This window comes from Carlito syrichta, unplaced genomic scaffold, assembly GCF_000164805.1.
Source record: "Carlito syrichta isolate Samal-C Ts95f unplaced genomic scaffold, Tarsius_syrichta-2.0.1 Scaffold310827, whole genome shotgun sequence".
NCBI lineage: Eukaryota > Metazoa > Chordata > Mammalia > Primates > Tarsiidae > Carlito > Carlito syrichta.
The window spans coordinates 41,252-59,515 of NW_007254923.1; the positions used below are offsets into that span (position 1 = coordinate 41,252).

An 18,264-nucleotide genomic window follows, 5' to 3' on the forward strand; every position below is an offset into this window, starting at 1 on the left:
GCACATGCCTGTAGTTCCGGCTACTCGGAAGACTGAGGCGGAAGGATCGCCGGAGCCCAGCAGGTCGAGGCTGCAGTGGCCGGCCACTGCACTCCAGTCTGGGCGACAGAGTGAGACACCAACTCAAAAAAAAAAAAAAAAAAAAAAAACCAAAAAAAAAAAAAGAAAAGAGAAAATGCTTCAAATCAATACTCTAATCTCCCACCCCAAGAAACTGGAAAAAGAAGGGAAAAATAAGACCAAGGCAAGCAGAAAACAGAAACTAATAAAGATGAGAACAGAAATCAATGAAATTGAAAACAGAAAAACAATAGAGAAATGAATGAAACAAAATGCTGGTTGTTTCAAAAGATATATAAAATTCAAAAACATGTAGCAACACTAACAAAGAAAAAAACACAAATTATTTGTAACAGAAATGAAATGGAGCATATTACTACAGACCCCCAGGCATCAAAAGATAACAATCCTGCACAACTCTATACATGCAAATTAGATGAGTTACATGAAATGGACCAGTCTCTCCAAAAACTCCATTACAAATCACCTACCATGAAATAGATCATTTGAATAGTCCTACATAACTATTTAGGAAATTGAGATTGTAATTTAACAACTCCCAAAAATGGAATCTCCAGGCCCAAATGGCAACACTATAAACACATGAGCAATGCATTGTGGTATGGCGTTACTATGGCTACATCACTAGGCAATAGAAACTTTTCAGCTCTATTATGATCTTATGGAACCACTGTTGTATATGTGGTCCACTGTTGACCAAAATACTATTAGTGATGCATGTCTGTATGTATATACACATAAATTGTGGAATAGATCTATTTCTAAGACATAGTTTTCACAAAGCCCCCAAAGTTAAGATACAAGATTCCTTGCTTCTATATATGGCTGTCGACCACATTTTATCTGTCAACTCTACCAAGGATAGACTTCTACTTTGCTTCCATACTCCTACCTCCAAAGAAAGAGTTAAATTAATATCCTTGTACCTGTCTCAGTAATTTGAGGGGGAGGGGATCCATTCCCGGAGTGGGATTTTAGGGACATAAATAATATGTATTGTTATTTTAACTAAGCAGTATCAATCTGTAGTAGGATGGCTCACAAGTTCAAACTCCTACCAGCAGTACATAAAGGCTCCTGCATCTGTGTTTGCATTCAAAATGCTAGAGAAATAAGAGAATGTCAGGGGTTGCATCTAACTGGAGACCGGTAGCAGAATGTATCATAAGCTGTTCTCATTTCTCTTTTAAACAACACACATGCTCTTTGAACCCCCAAATTCATTCTCCCTTCTTTCTATAATAATAGAACTAATTTTCAGCTGAGCATGTGTGTCTGGAATGGGGACCATATTTTCCCCCATATCCTTTGTGACCATGTGACAACTCTGTGGCCAATTTTATGAAAGCAGAAATGATGTATGGAAATTCTGCGTTGTGATTCTAAATGGCAGAACCATCCTTATGCTCTCTTCCCACAGGATAAAACATGTATAAAACAGTAGGCAATATTAAACCATACAGATGAAGGCAACACTCTGTATATGGTGAAGCCCCCATATAAAAATAGCCTGGGTCCCCAGCACTAATCAACAACACAAACCATGGGTGCTTTGTTCCCAGGCTGATAATATGAGAGAGAAATGAATTTCTGTCTTAACTACTGATATTTTAGAACTTTGTTGGATTAACTTTACTAATATCCTGGGTAATCAGTGATTTATTCAACTGAATCTAACATTCCTTTGAATGTAAGGTACATGTTATTTTGTGTACTACTAAAAACATGCTACCAATTATATTATGAAATTGTTTTCTTATAATTTACATTTTCTATTTTATACAGATTGAAAAACCTATTGTATAGTTATTTAAAGTAAGATTTTTTTTCAGGCTTTTCTGGTCTGAGTCTTTCTACATACAAAACAACTTTTCCTTTCAACAGAGAATCATAGTAAAATCTTTTTGAAGGAATTTTAAATGGCAATTAAACTCAACGCATGCAGTGGCAATTATGAATATAGCTCAATGTTTTAAAATGCCAATATGAATAGTCATGGCAAAATTCACACATGTTGAGGTATTGACAAGAACATTATAAGTGCATCCTGACCACAAGAAATTGTGATGTTTAAACATGATTAAAACAGCAACAGCAATGATTTTGATTTTTTTTTTTTTTTTTTTTTTTAGTTAGAGTCTCATTCTCATCCAGTCTGGGGTGCAGTGGCATGCTCCCGACCACTGCAGCCTCAACCTGCTGGGCTCAGGTGATCCTTCCACCTCAGCTGTCCAAGTAGCTGGAACTACAGACGTGTGCCACCATGCCTGGCTAATTTTATTTTTAATTTATTGTAGAGATGAGATCTCGCTAGGTTGCCCAGGCTGGTCTTGAACCCGTGGGTTCAGGCAATCCTCTCACCTCGGCCTCCCAAAGTGCTGGAATTATAGGTGTGAGCCACTCGCCTGGCCTAGTGATGACTTTTAAGACACATCCCGACCTTAGATTTTTTTCTTTTTTTTTGAGTTGGAGTCTCACTCCGTCGCCCAGACTGGAGTGCAGTGGCCACTCCCAGCCACCGCAGCCTCGACCTGCTGGGCTCCGGCGATCCTTCCACCTCAGCCTTCCGAGTAGCCGGAATTACAGGCACGCACTACCACGCCCGGCTAATTTTTTGATTTTATTGTAGAGATGAGGTCTCGCCTGCCCAGGCGGGTCTTGAACCCGCGGGCTCAGGCAATCCACTCACCTCAGCCTCCCAAAGGCGCAGGATTACAGGCTGAGCCACCGAGCCCGGCAACCTTAGATTTTTAAAAGTAAAATATCTGTGTCTTAAATGATAAAATCTTATCTTTTAAAAGCATATTTGGAAAACAACCTTGACTTTCACTTCTGTTGAAGACAGAGTAACAAAGACCAGATGTACCCTCCCAGGTAAAATATTAAAAAACATAAAAAAGATAAAATTTTGAAAAAAAAAACCCAGCATTTAAGTCACTAGACCTCAGGGAAATAAAGTCAGTGATCTCTGAGAGATGGAAAAGCTTGGATGAACCCTAAGATTGCCATATATTAATGCCTAAAACAATATTCTAGGCTGCAGGGCAGGGAGGGACTATTCAGACAGAGCCTGATAGTCTCCTTCAATAGAGAAAATAGAACGGAGTCTGAAAAAGCCCAACATAGAATTTGCAGGAAAGGGTTTTAGAGAAAGTAGACCAGTGTAGGTAGAGAACTCTCACAATCTTCCCCCAAGAATTTAGTTAAATATTGATCAGCACATGTGTGTAAGGAAATTACTTAAGGCCAAAGAAATAACCACCCAAATGTATTACAGGAAACAGTGATCAGAGCCTGCACAGGCCTAGGAACAGTGACTGTTCCCAACAGCCAAGGTGGGAAAAATCACTATTTATAAAGCATTACTTAAAGTACAAAGAAGAGTTTTGCATTAGTTCTAGGGAAAATGACTTCTAGACAAAATATTGCTATGATTACACTTAACTAAACTTAACAGCAAGACTCAGAAGCATAAAACTGATACTAAGTATAAAAATACAAATATATGCCAGTAACCAACAAATAAATAAATAAGCAAATAAATAAAATGTCTAATAAACTCAAATAAAAAGTCTAGGGATAAAAACTACTGTGTGTAAGATGAAAAATACGTTAGTTTAGATAAAGATTAGTGAACTTGAAGACATAGAAATAGAAATGATCCCCTAAAATATGTAGAGCTATAAAAGATTTTTTAAAATTAACACTCTCAGAAAATTGTGGGACAATTTCATTTGGCTAAAAATACAGGTAACTGTCACTAAAAACAAAGAACATCATATAATAATAAAAGGATCAATTCACCAGAAAGCTATAACGTTATAAATGTATATACATTAACATATAAATTTATATATAAACATATATATAAAGAAATGTTGACAGAACCGAAGAGAAAAATAGAAATACAATAATAGTAAGAGGCTTCAATACCCCACTTTCAATAATAGATGGAACAGCCAGACAGAAAATCAATAAGAAAACAGCAAGCTTGAACAACACTATCTATAGGCCACATGGACCTAATCGACATAGAGAACATTAAACCCAACAGCAGCAGAATAGATTTCTTTCAACTATACATAGAACAATTTCCAAGACAGATCACATGTTAGGTTAATAAACAAGTCTTAACAAATGTAAGAAGACTGAAACCCTACCAAGCATCTTTTCTGTCCACAAGGAAAATCCACAGCAGAAGAAAAACTGGGCAATTCACAAATATGTTAAAATTAAACTTCACACTTTTGAACAATCAATGGGTTAATGAGGAAATCATAAGAAAACTTAGAAAAGAAAAATTTGCCTTGAAACAAAGGAAAATAAAAAGACAACATATCCAGAAATAATACATAGTAATAAACACCTACAGAAAGAAAGAAGAAAGCTATCAAATAAATAGCCCAACATTATATCTCAAGGAATTAGAAAAAGAACAAACTAAGTCTAAAGTTAGCAAAAAGAAGAAATAATGATGATTAGGGCAGAAATAAGACAGATAGAGAATAGAAATACAATTTTTAAAAAATGAAACTGAGTTAGTTTTAAAAAATTGACAAACCTTTAGCTAGACTAAGAAAAAAGGAAGAAAACTCAGTTAATTGAAATCAGAAATTAAAGAGGAGACATTATAACTGATGTCAAAGAAATAAAAAGGATCACAAACTAGTACAACGAACAGCTATATAGCAACAAACTGGATAACATGGAAATGAATAAATTCCTAGGAACATGCAGTCTAGCAAAACTGAGTACCGGATAAACAGAAAATCTGAATAGATTTATAACTAGTAAGGAGATTGAATCAGTAATCAAAAACTTCCCAACAACAACAAAAAGCACAGAACCAGATGGCTTCACTGGTAAATTCCAAAAAATATTTAGAGAAGAATTAATACCAATTCTTGTCAAACTCTTCCAAAGTATTGAAGAGGAGGGGACACTTCCAAACTCATTTTATAAGCTCAGAAAGAAATAATAAAGACAGACAATGATACCACAAAAAAGAAAACTAAAGGATGATATCATTGATGAAAAAACAAAAAACCTCAACAAAGACCAGCAAACCAATTTAACAGCACATTAAGATAACCATACACTGGTAGCAAGTGTACTTATAACATTAGTTACCTCAGAGAAGGAAAGACATTAGCAAGAGTGGCGAGGATTTCATTCATTCAGTGAACATTTATTAAGAGTCTGTAAGTGTCAGGGACTGAAAGCAACTGGGTCTTAAGAAAGGCTTTATTAGCCGGGCTCAGTGGCTCAGCCCGTAATCCCGTGCCTTTGGGAGGCTGAGATGAGTGGATTGCCTGAGCCCGCGGGTTCGAGACCCGCCTGGGCAACTTGGCGAGACCTCATCTCTACAATAAATCAAAAAATGAGCCGGGAGTGGTAGCACATCTGTAGTTCCAGCTACTTGGAAGGCAGAGGCAGAAGGATCGCCGAAGCCCAGCAGGTTGAGGTCGCGGTGGCCGGGAACAGCCACTGCGTGACAGAGTGAGACTCCAACTCAAAAAAAAAAAAAGAAAGGCTTTATTACATAATAACTTTGTTTAATAATAATACTAGTAATGGCAGCTATTGTATTCATGGTGCTGCTTATGCTCCAGCAACTGTATCAGGCACTTTATATGCTATTGAATTTGATCCTCCTCAGAACCATACTAGCAAGTATGCTTAGCTTCATTCTTACGGATGAACAATTTGAGATTGAAATACATAAAGTGACTTTCCCAAGATCACAAATCTAGGCAGTGGAAAATCCAACGTTTGGAATGTGATCACCTCTCCATCACACCAAGGAATTTCAATCCTATGTCAGATTTAAAGCCATGGAAAACAAGACAGAAGGGTGTGTTCTTGTCCTGGCTCAGTCATCACCATTTCAGGGTAAAATAGTGCACATCGTGGAACCTCTTGGAACCTTGGAAATTCCACCTGAGAAGTAGAATCAGCATATAGCCTCACACGGAATTGTTGAATGGCCCCAGGAGATGAAATCTGTGGAATGTTTGACCCTACAAGTGAGGAAAGCATAGTCACTAAAGATTTGATTGTATGTGTAAAATCTCCTAATGAGATCCTTCCAGGAGGCTTAAGCACAGCTGGTGTGGCCCCTGAACCCCAGGAAAATCACAGGATACTTCCTTAGGATTTCCACAATCACTGGGGCTACCATCTGACATAACTTTTGAACTAGTATTCCTGAGCACCTGTCTTAGTCTGTTTGCACTTGTATAACACAATATCATAGACTGGGTAATTTATAAAGAATAAAAATTTATTTCTCATAGTTCTAGAGGCTGAGAAGTTCAAGATCAATGTGCCAACATTTTTGGTGCCCAAGAAAGGGTCTGGTCTATTCTTCTAAGATGGTGCCTTGTTGCTGCATTTTCAGGAGGGGATGCATACTGTGTTGTCATATGACAGAAGAACAGAACTGCACTAAAAGGACTAAGCCAGTTCCCACAAGTTCCTTATAAGGTACCGATCCACTCGTGAGGGTGGAGGCCTCATTACTTAATTGCATCCCAAAATGTGTCTCCTTTTAATATCATCACAATGGGGGGAAAGTTACATGAATACTGGGGGACATTCAGACCATAGCAGATTGCTAGGCCACAGCTTTTCCAGATAGATGTCTGAGCTAAGACAAAAACATTCAGCTGGACATTTCCTTTCCAATGACTCCTTGCTGGCAAATGTGGAGGGGTTTTAGGGCCATGGATCATCCAATCCTAGGACAAATTTGGCAAGCTCATCTTTCATACAGCTTCAGAGGTGACTCAGTCCCAATACTCAATCAAAAAGCAGGATAGGACAGCGGGGACCTGTAGGCCTGGAGTGTGAGACGATCAAGTGAAAAATCATTGGCTAACAGAGAGCGATGGAAAGGTGCTGGCATTTGGTGATGAGTTGAGGGGATGATGCAAATTGGACAATTTCAGATTATGTTTTATATGTATAACTGGCCTGGTCTTATTAATACAGTGGTTCTCCATGTGTTAGTCCCCACACCAGTAGCAATAACATTTCATGGAAACTTGTTGGAAATGCAAATTATTGGGTCCCATCCAAGATCTATTGAATCAGAGACTCTGGGGATGGGGCCCAGAAATCTATCATTCAATGGCCATTTCGGTGGAGCCTCAGGCATGGTCAAGTTTAATAACCACTGTGCCAATGATTTGTATGGAGGGAATCACAGAGAGGAAAGAATAAAGAGTGGCTTCCAGATTTCGGTATGGTGGAACATTTACTGAGATGGGAAAGACTGGGAAAAGTAAACATTTAGGATTGAGGTTGGAATTGAAAATTCTGTTGGAGACTATTTGAGATGCCAGTGATACATGCAGGGTGGTTGGCTAAGTGGGCAGTTGGGTAGGTGAGTCTGAAACTTAGGGGAGAGATCAGAGTTGTTGGTTTTGATTGGAAGATCCTTTGGAACAGGTCTAATTTATCCTAAGCGAGGGCCACCACAGAATAGCCTGAGTATGGTTCAGAGCAGGTGCTCAGTAAACGTCACTGCATGAACAAAAAAGAAACCAGCTTGTCTTGCTGACTCCAAGCTGGTGATAATATTGCCCATGTACCCAGTGTTCCTCCACTTAATGTTTGTTTGTTCATCTGGGAACATAGCTACTGTCAGAAAAGCAGCAGCTTTCTTAGAACAGTTTACGTTGAAGACTTTCCTACAGCTCAATACCAAATGACAACTCCTTTCAATTCTCTTTCCTGTGGCCAGGATTGATTGGCTTGACTTACCCATCCTCAAGCCCAGAGGTCCCAACTGTTTTATGACCTGCTCTTGGGTGAGCACTGGGGCTTAGTCAGTTCCCAAGCCAGAAGACAGAAAGTGTGCTGAGGCTGCCACAGCAATGGCAGAATGAAGAAAGGAAGGAGATATGTGTCGATTCAAAACTGCAACTAAGGTAGAATAACTTGAGTGCTAAATAAATCTCCCTCTGGGGCCTGGGGAGGGGGTTGTGATTCATTTAAACTAGAGAGTTTGAGAAGGTTTGGGGCAAGAGAAGTCATGTTATCTGGGTCTTCCTTGAACAATGAGAAGGAAATATAGGCTTGGAATTAGGGAATGCCATTTGAGAATGAGGAATCTGCACAGAAAGAGACCTAGAGGAATGGGAATATATGAAACAATGAAGAAGCTCTATATGGTTAAAGACAGAGTGAAGGGAAAGAAGTAATAGCAGATAAGTTCAGAATGGTGGGTCTGGACCCGATTTGTTGGGGAGAGGGGCATCAATGCCATGGTAACAATGACAAGCAAATATGTGCCCAACATATACTCACTAAGAAGTGACCTTAATGTAAACGAATTTCATCTTGTGACCCAATACATACTTACATAGATTTAAAATGGAAAGGTAACTGTCTCCAAAGCATACCTACCATTTCATATATAATGTATATTGATAATTTCCTACTGATTTTTACAAGAATTTTTATAATGCTACTAGCAACTAATTAAATTCATTTTATAAGCTAATAAATGATATGCATCCTTTATTTCCAAAAGGACTGCTATATGCAATGGCAAGTCAATAAATGTGTTAGAGGAATAACATAATAATACCTGTGGCTTGTGTAGGTGGTTCTCATAGTAGTGTGGATGACATTGAAGATAGGGGATAAACTGTAGACATGAAATAAGTCTACAGGTAGAAATTGATACAAAATGACAAATATTCAGGCCAGTCATGTTGAAGGCCTAAAGTGAACCAGTATGTCTGGAGGTGGAGAACCAGATAGGGATTTAAGCAAGATGTTGACAGTAGAAACCATGGCATTTGCTAAGCGATTGCAGGTGAGTCATAAAAGAGAAAGTAAAGTCAAAATTGACTTTCAGATTTCAATCAGAGGTAACTTTGTAAAGAATGGTAGCATTAAACCAGAGGTTTATAGGGAGGACCTTGATTGCAGTGGGGAGACTTGAAGAGTTTAGTGTTGGCCAAGCTGAGCTGTATTTGTGGAACATCCCAGTAGACAAGATCAGTAGGGTTTGGTATGTATTAAGCTGAAGCTTGGCAGGAAGTGGGATATAGAGGTTGGAGATTTGGGAGATGATATTTGAAGACATGGAAGTACAGGAGCTTATCCAAAATAAAATAAAAGTTCAAGGAACACAAGGGCAAAATAGACCAGTAAGGAATTTGGGGGCTGAGGCTATTAGCATAATGTTGGAGTATGTTTGGGGTTAGGAGACAAGATATGGGTGACCATGTGGTTGGAGTCGGGAGCAGAGAATGATCTGTGGTGGGAGAATCTATCCCTGAGGCCTTTCCCACTGCAAATATTGCCACTGGTGTATGCTATTTATAAGGTTCTTAGCTTGACTTCCTCAGGCAGATAGGTAATCATGCCATCATCATTGCTGCTTTAACCCAAAGAACATTACTTTAAAAAAAAAACAAAACAGAAATAGGCTGTTCTGATTGTTCTTTAAGAGATTCAGGATTATAGTAGTTGACGAACTGTGAATAATGGTTAATCAGATAATCAGCATTGTAAGGGCAATTGAAATGTACATGCCATGTGAACAGAAGGATATATTCTTTCTTTCCTAGTTGTGTAACTATACAAAGGTTGCCTAACCTCTCTGATCCTCAGTGTCCTTATCTGTCAAATGAAGATAATAACTCCTACCACAGATTTTCATTGGGAAGATTAAAGATTAAATGAGCCAAGAGCTTTGAAATTCATAGGTGCCCAATGAATGTTAGCTCCTTTCTCCAGTTCCCTCTGACCTCCTTTGCTTTCTCCTTCTTTGCACCTCTCATACATGTTTACCTATCCATATATGAAGATCAAATATATATTTGTTGTATTTTCTCCATTTTACATTCTTAAATTATGTGATTTAACCCTTGTATATTACTGTAATAATGTCAAAAATAGTTTAAGTCACTTTTGGAACATACACATTTGGAATTGTTATGTTTTTGTGATGAATTAAACCCTTTTCATTACTTAATGTCTCTCTCAGTCTCTGGAAATTTTCTTTCCTCTGAAGTCTGTTTTGTTTGATATTGAGATAGCCACTCCTGCTTTCTTTTGATTAATGTTTGCATGGTATTTTAATGTTGTTATTAATATGCTAAGGCTAAGTCTGTCATCTTATTTTTTGTTTTATTTTTTGTTCTCTGTGTTTTTATTTTCTCCATTTTCTTTGCCCTGCCTTCCTGTGGGTGACTTGAACATTCTTTAGATTTTGATTATTTAAATACCATCTTGAATATATTTGTATAGCTTTTTTAGTGTTTGCTCTCAGAAATACATTACATATACATAATTTGTCTAATGGCCTTCTGACAACATCATTTTACCTAGATCGGTGAAGTATAGGACTCTTCCCTCCCTTTTACATTTCTTTACACTCCCCCATTTATAATACAAATGTCTTAAATATCTCCTCGACATACACTGAGACCACATTAGAAAATGTTATAAAATTAGTTTTAATCATCACACATGAACTTTATTTCCCCCATTCTTTTGCTTATTGTGTTCTTCCTTCCTTTCTGAAGCCCTAAGATTCCTCCTTTTATTGTTTATTTTCTGTTTTAAGAACTTACTATTGTCATTATTTTAGGATAGATCTAAATTTTCTTAGTTTACCTTCATCTAAGAATGTCCCAATTATCCCTTCAATATTGAAGGATATTATCACTGGACATAGAATTCTGAGTTGATACTTATTTTTCTTCAACCCTTAAAAGAGGTGTCACTTCCTGCTAGGGTCTTGTCTGTTTCTGATGAGAAATCTTTCATTCTATTTATTTTTCCCCTCATAGGTCATTATTTCTTTAGGTACTTTTTCAGTCCTACCCATTTTCTTGTCTCCTCTCCTTCTGGGATTCTGTTGGCATAAATGTTAAGGCTTTTGTTATAGTTCCATGGTGATTTCTATTATTTATGTTTAAGCTGTTGAATGTTTTTCCTTTATCTTTTCCATCTTGCTATTAAGCTCATCCATTGAGTTTTTGTTTGTCCATTTTTTAGAGACAGGGTCTCACTCTGTCACCTAGGCTGGAGTGTAGTGGCACAATTGTAGCTCACTGTAGTCTTAAGCTCCTGGGCTCAAGCAATCCTCTCACCTCAGCTTCCCGAGTCACTGGGACTACAGGCACATGCCACCACCCTCAGCCTTTTTTTTTTTGTAAAGACAGTGACTCATCATGTTGCCCAGTCTGGTCTGAAACTCCTGGCCTCAAGAAATCCTCATGTCTCAACCTTCCAAAGTGCTGAGATTAGAGGTGTGAACCACTGTGCCCAGTCCATTGAGTCTGTAGAGTTTTTCATATTATTTTTCAGTTCTAAAAGATTCATTTGGTTCTTCATTATATTTTATATTTCTTTGCTGAGGCTTTCTATTTATTTGTTGAGATTTTTCCATTTTATCATTTGTTTCAAGTGTGCTATAATCACTTATTGACATTTTTATGATGGGTGCTTTAAAATACTTGTCAGATAATTCTAACATCTGTGTCATCTCAATATTGGTATCTGTTTATTTTATCTTTTCATTTGAGTTGATATCTTGATATGGCTAGTGATTTCTCACTAAAAGTTGAATACTCTGGATCTTATTTAAATCTTTTGTTATAGCAGTTCTCCTCTGACACTATCCTGGGTGGAAGAGGGACAGTAGAAGTTCAGTTTCTCTATTGTCTTTCAATATTCAGGTTAGGGAGGGGCTCTTTTATACTGCTGTGGTAGAGGTGGGAGTTCAACCTTTTCTCTAGGTTTCTGCTGATTCCATCCTAGCTAGTTGGGGTAGAAACCCATGGTAACTAACTGGTAAGGGTAGAAGTCATAGTTCTACAGGTGGTCTCCACTGAAAAAGGTCTATTTTCATTGAGAATAAAAGTCCTTGCTCCCACCTAGTCCTTCTCTGGGGATGGGGTGGAGGTTCCTTTAATGCCCAGTAAAAGTAGATGCTTAGGCTCTCCATCTGTAGGACTAGCTGTATTGCTATTATGACAGCTGGCATTCTACTACACCAAGATGTCTATCTCCTGATGCTTTTGCAAAAGAAGATTGCAACATATGCCCTCCCCACTTCCCAGTCTTTTCATGGATCATAGTGGAACAAGAAGGGCCTTTGCAAGTAGACTGACAAAATATGACACTTTCAAGCTGTGTGTCTCTGGGAAAGTCACTCAAATTATCTGAGCCTCAGTTTTTTCCAGCTGTAAAGGAGAAGTAGGAAGCTCAAAGGACTCTTGTTGAAATAAGCAAAAGTCAAAGAATCCGAGGGAGACAGATGCAGCCAATCCAGAAGAAACCAAGTGCTACACCACCATCACCAACCATCATGTGTAGATCTCACCCAGGCATTCCAATGGCTAAATCTCATGATCAAAGTCATATTTCTTAAAGAGACACATTTGATATCCTTCACGTCTTTTCTTGGGGAAAAAAACCCAGGGAGACTGTCTGACTCAGGTCACTTTCAGAAAGAAAGTCGGAGCCAAAGCAGGGGCTCAGTCAGAGCAGGGGAAGTGAAAGAAGGCCAACCAGTGATCCAGCCTGGCGCTATTGTGTTCTGAGCAAGGACAACATCACCTCCTTGCCAAAGCTGATACAGGGACAGCCGCAGACTTGGACAACTCCCACTTTGCCAGCCTGCCTGTCACCTCTGGCTCCTCAAAGCAGCTGTTAAGGATCAGTGCAGCGACAGCGTCCTCGGTTCTCATTGCTCCCATCCCCCTTTATAGCGCGAGATAGGAAGGAAGAAAGTGGCGAGTGAGTGAAAGAAAAACGAGCGCGCGCCATTCTCCCAGCTTCGCCCGCCGGGATTTCTCTGCACCCTCAGCCTGACAACCCCTGGAAGTTGCCACCAGTCCTGACGGGCTAAACTTGGCTGTCAAAAAAATTATCCCAAGCTCCAGGTTCTGAAGTTGAACGGAAGACTGAAGGAAAATAAAAAATCTTGACTCCTAATATGCAAGGAACCAAAGACACCCTAGGGCCAACAAGTACTTTGAAAAAATGTATACATGAATGACTCCCGACACCCACTAGTCTCGGTTTCAATACTACCCAACCTCCCTACCATCCTCACATCATTTGGAAGTCTGTAAGTGAATTGGCACCTTTCAAGATCCACTAGGCAAGTAGTCCAACAATAGATACTTTCCATAGGTAACTCAGCCCTCTCCCGCAACAAGGGATTTTGGGGGGCTTGAGGGGCAGGGGTGATGTTGCAATGTACCACTTACCTGATCTCTTTAATGCTTTCCAATTTGCACATGATTTCTTGCTCATCTGCCATGCTTTTCACTCTCGATTTCACGTCCCGAGAGATGCACAAATACACCAGACAAGGGATACAATAGACACAATGTAGCCACCTCCTTCGGGTTTGGGGCTCTGAGCCTGTGCGGTAGGGATTTGAAGAGGCCTGGGAGCTGTAGTCCGCAGCTCTAGGGCCAGCCAGACAGCCTGAGGGCTTCCAGGACTACAACTCCCAGAAGGCCAAGCGAGATATGCCTGTTTCTCTTCCTGCAGCCGCACTTTAAATCAATTTGTCACAGACAATTATGTCAAAGGTTGTGAGGAGTGCAAAGGAATGGGGATGTTTGCCCGGCCTGTGTGCAGAAAAATGTAAAACAAAACAAAATAAAACAAACACTCCTGAAGGCAACTGGAGAGATGAGAGATATACCCACTAACACCCCTGCAGGGGCTTTCACGCCTACTCACCCCCAAAAGGTTACTAGAAGTCGCTAATTATGCTGGAGACTAGAAAGCCCTCAGGGGAATTGGTTTCGGATGTGTAGGGTGCTCTAGCTGCTCCCTGGGGACTAGTAACTGTGGCATTCCAATGGGGTGGGGCGGGGGTGGAGAAGAGGAGGATGGGAGAGGAAAGCAGCTGCAAAAGCTAAGGAAAACGGAAGAGGGGAGGTGAATGTAATTCCTTCCAGCTTCTTACCCATTCGACAAAAAAGTGCTGAGTTCAGACATGGCCAGTCCATGAAAGAAGTACTGAGGGAATCACTGCGTGAAGCACAGATAAATGAAAGCAAGTCATTGTCTTTAAGAAGAAAGAAACTGAAATTTTATTCATTAATTACAGTACAGTGTAGTGTCATAATACAGGAATAAATAGGGTGCAACCCGTGTAGAGAAGATATAAATAAGCCTCAAAAGTGAGAATTTGCTAGACCATAGAGGAGAAAATGGGCGTTTCAACACACAGAGAGAAAAGAAAAATATGAGGGGTTCATACTATCTGGAATACAGGGTTCTAATATGAGGTATAGAGGTAGGAACAAAAAGTAGGAGATAAAATATCTAGAAAAGGTATGTTGGAGCCAGATTGTTAAATACTGTGAATATCAGACTAAGGAGTTTGGAATTAATCCTAGAGGCACACATTAACCCAATAAACATTTATTAAGCGCTTATTGTGTACCAAGAAATGCAGAATTAATTTATGCTTCAAAGCACAGGAGTGATAAGGTTGAAGGGACATCTTAGGGAGATAACACTGGAAGCAGATAGAGAATGATAGAGGAGATGAGAGCCATTAAGAGGTAGTTACTCAGCACAGACAGGCCCAGAGAACCAGTCTTTGGATAAAAGGAGAACCTTGATTCACTCACAACTAAAGATGAATCAGAATTCTCTCTGATTGAGTTTGCCCTTCTTCTTCTGAAGCCTCAGTTTTCCCATGTGAAAAAAAATGGATCTAGTGAGTCCACCACAAAGGCTTATTGTAAGGATTCAATGAGATCACCCCATGATAGTGTTGAATACAGGGCCTGGTATTTTGTGGGAGCTCAAGAAATGTTTATGGAACATGAATCTCAGGCCATTCTGGATGTCCACACTGATTTTAGCAGTTCTCCAAGGAAGGAATTGAAGTTCTTCTCTTCTTTAGATCCCAGATATAATAATTTTCATAACCAGGAAATTTTCCCTAGTCTAATATTTTCTTGATTATCCTGGAAGTCCCTATCTTATAGAGCCACTAGTTGGCATTTAAAGACTACTCATTTGGTTGGTCATGAAGTCTGTGAATCCAGAGCCAAGAACTGGTCCTAGCCCTGTCCTTTAAGAGGAAGAGGAGCCGGTGGCTCAGCCTGTAATCCCGCACCTTTGGGAGGCTGAGGTGAGTGGATTGCCTGAGCCCGCAGGTTCGAGACCTGCCTGGGCAGCGAGACCTCATCTCTACAATAAATTTAAAAATCAGCCGGGCGTGGTAGCGCATGCCTGTAATTCCGGCTACTCGGAAGACTGAAGCGGAAGGATCACCGGAGCCCAGCAGGTCGAGGCTGTGATGGCCAGGAGCAGCCACTGCACTCCAGTCTGGGCGACAGAGTGAGACTCCAACTCAAAAAAAAAAAAAAGAGGAAGAGGAAAAGAACAAGCTCATGTAAATGCCTGACATATACTGGCTACTGTGCTGAGGGCCTGATGTATTGTCTACCATTTCATTCTCACAATAACTGTAAGGGGGCAAACAGATTCATCATCTTTTACAAGGAAGAAAACTGACTTAGGCTTTGCCAAGGCCACAAAGTAAGTTACAAAGCTAGAGAACAGACTCAGTTTGGACCAAGTTACTTTCAACTAATGTAGGGAATGTGTCTTTACAAGTGCAGTGATCAAAAGTAAAATGGGGCCCCAGATGTATATACTTATGTCAAGCATAAAGTGCTTTACAATGTGAGTTAATGCAAACATATGGACTTTGAAGCAACTTGGATGGATTTAGAGTCGATCATAATCAGTGATCTATCACAGAAACAAAGAACAGAGTACCATATGTTCTCACTCATAAGCAGACCTTGAACAATTATCATAATGCTATAAGAAAGGGATTGGCAATAATAGAAAACTGCCAGGGGAGGGAGTTGGTATTGGCAGTTGAGGGAAACTGCTAGGGGAGGGAGGGCACACCTCATCAACAAGGGCACCTGCATAATCAACGTTTGTATACCTAATCCTGAATTGTACCCTACATCTTTATTTTTAAAAAAAGAAAATCAAGGATAGTTTTTTAAAAATGTGAGTTAATGCTTGTTTGAGGAGAAGTGGATGGGTGGAAAGCAGTTACAAATGGCCTTTGAGGTTTTAAAACTAATGTCTATCTTTTTTTCCACCATCCACTTCCTCTAAGAATCCTTACCTCTCACTATGTTCACAGGTCTAGCTAACATCTGGATGTGGCTATGTACCTGTTTAAGTTAAATATGTTAATAGGTTTGGAGTCTGATTTGGCAGTAATATGGTAGCTATCATGTCTTTCAAGCCCCACCAAACCTTTTTTTTTAGTCAAAATCTCACTCTGTTGCCCAGGAGGCTGAAGTGCAGTGGCACGCTCACAGCCACCACAGCCTCGACCTGCTGGACTCAGACGATCCTTCCACCTCAGTCTTCCAAGTAACTGGAACTACAGGTGTGTGCCACCATGCCCAGCTTATTTTTTTATTTATTGTAGAGATGAGGTCTCACCAAGTTGCCTGGTCTCGAGCCCCTGGACTCAGGCAATCCTCTCGCCTCCGTCTCTCAAAGTGCTGGGATTACAGGCCTGAGCCACCGTGCCTAGCCCCAAAACCTTATTTTACAGATGAAGAAACTGAGGCCAAGAGAGGCAAAGGACTTATCTAATGACATTTACCTTGAGTGACACAGAACCGGGACTCCTGACTCTTCCTATGGACCCACGAGGCCTATATCAAGCTGCTGCTGCCTCCATGGAGTCTGAATACCTCTGTCACTTTTTCAGCCAGATGGTGCACTCCAATACAGGGCATTTGCAGAGGGCCAAGCAGGTCCCATGCTTCCAATCCATGGGCATTAAAGAGAGATGCCAACTAATCTAGGAGACAGGGCCTCGGAGGCATCTGGAGCTTGGAAGAAGGTTTGTGCTATTTCTGACAATTAAGATGTGCAATTAAAGAAACAGTTATAAGTCTCTTAGCTTCCAAAGGTTTGCCTTTGGCTCCTTGACCTCTTTAAGAACAGATATATAACTTGCCCCTTGTTGAGTTGTGAGAAACTAGATTAGCAATGAGAGGGAGGAATATGTTACAGAGAAAGAGTGGAAGAGAAGGAAACCATAGTCTTCTGCCACTTCTCCTGAAGCAGCACTTAAAACAGTATCTCCAAGCCGAGCTACAGGCTTTTCAGTAGTAAATATTCAGAAGTTTACAATTGATCAGAAGTCTGTAATGGTTGAAACAATATTTAAGAGCTATGCTAGCAGTGAGTTCTAATGCATGATTTTATTAGAAGAACTGAAAGACTTGAGGTAGTAGGAATTTTTTTTAAAAAACTTAGTTTTATCAGGATCAACATTGATTCTTATGGCTAAGAAATAGGTAAGGAGGGTGAGTATTTTGGGAGTAAAACCCATGAAAATGCAAGAAATTAGCCAAAAGGAAGCCTGTCAGTCTCTTGTTAACATGATTATACATTCAGAGAATAGATTCTGGAGGCCAGACTGTTTGAATTCACAGGTCTTTCCCCTTGCTTCAACAATGAACTGAACTCAGACAGAAGGCAGAAATATAACAACAGCTTACAATCTGAATTGCTTTTCAAAAAGTAGTGTAAATTACTTACTAAATTGTTCATCATATTTTCTAATAAGCATTTCTTATTAAAATGAGGCAAAGGTTTTTGGGTGATTCAGCCAAAACATATTTATTGTGTTCCTATTATGTCAGGCACCGGGCTAGGCAGTGGAAATTCCATAGTAGATGTGACATACATAGGCCCTGCCCTCTCCAAGCTTACTGATTGTGGGAGAGATCAGCTACCACAAAGACCACATATAAATATACAGGTATACCCAGCAATCAGAACTTGGAAGAAGAAGTTTAGGTTCTATGAGCACAGATAAAGAAGATACAACTTAGTCCTGGGCAGTGAGCAAGGGGACCATCAGAGAAAACTTCCTAAAGGAAACTAAGCAGAAAGAGAGGGAAGGAGTAGGAGCATCAAGGATTCATTCATGCAATCAGCCAACAAATATTTATCGGACACTTATGACATGCCAGGTACTCTCCTAGCTTTCCAGGGATTTAGTGATTTGCATGCATACAGTTATTTTAATTCTTGTAATAACCCTATTAACGATATATTATTAGTATCTTAATTTTTTTTTTTTTTTGAGTTGGAGTCTCACTCTTTCGCCCAGACTGGAAT

The 18,264-nt window shown here is 39.7% G+C and overlaps 1 protein-coding gene across 3 annotated transcripts in view; it reads right to left on the reverse strand.

Annotated features, from left to right (window-relative positions):
* Nucleotides 1-18,264, reverse strand: part of ZC4H2 (zinc finger C4H2-type containing) — a 56,391-nt gene that overhangs the window by 16,845 nt on the left and 21,282 nt on the right. Inside the window, exon 1 of one of the 3 annotated variants that reach the window (XM_008068415.2) lies at nucleotides 13,326-13,521. The exons of 1 other annotated variant lie outside the window; for it this stretch is intronic. In XM_008068415.2, coding sequence (XP_008066606.1) covers nucleotides 13,326-13,378 — 53 coding nt within the window. In that variant the 5' untranslated portion in view covers nucleotides 13,379-13,521. Of the gene's footprint in view, nucleotides 1-13,325; nucleotides 13,522-18,264 lie in introns of those variants that run through there. One more of the 3 variants, XM_008068417.2, reaches the window with a different exon arrangement.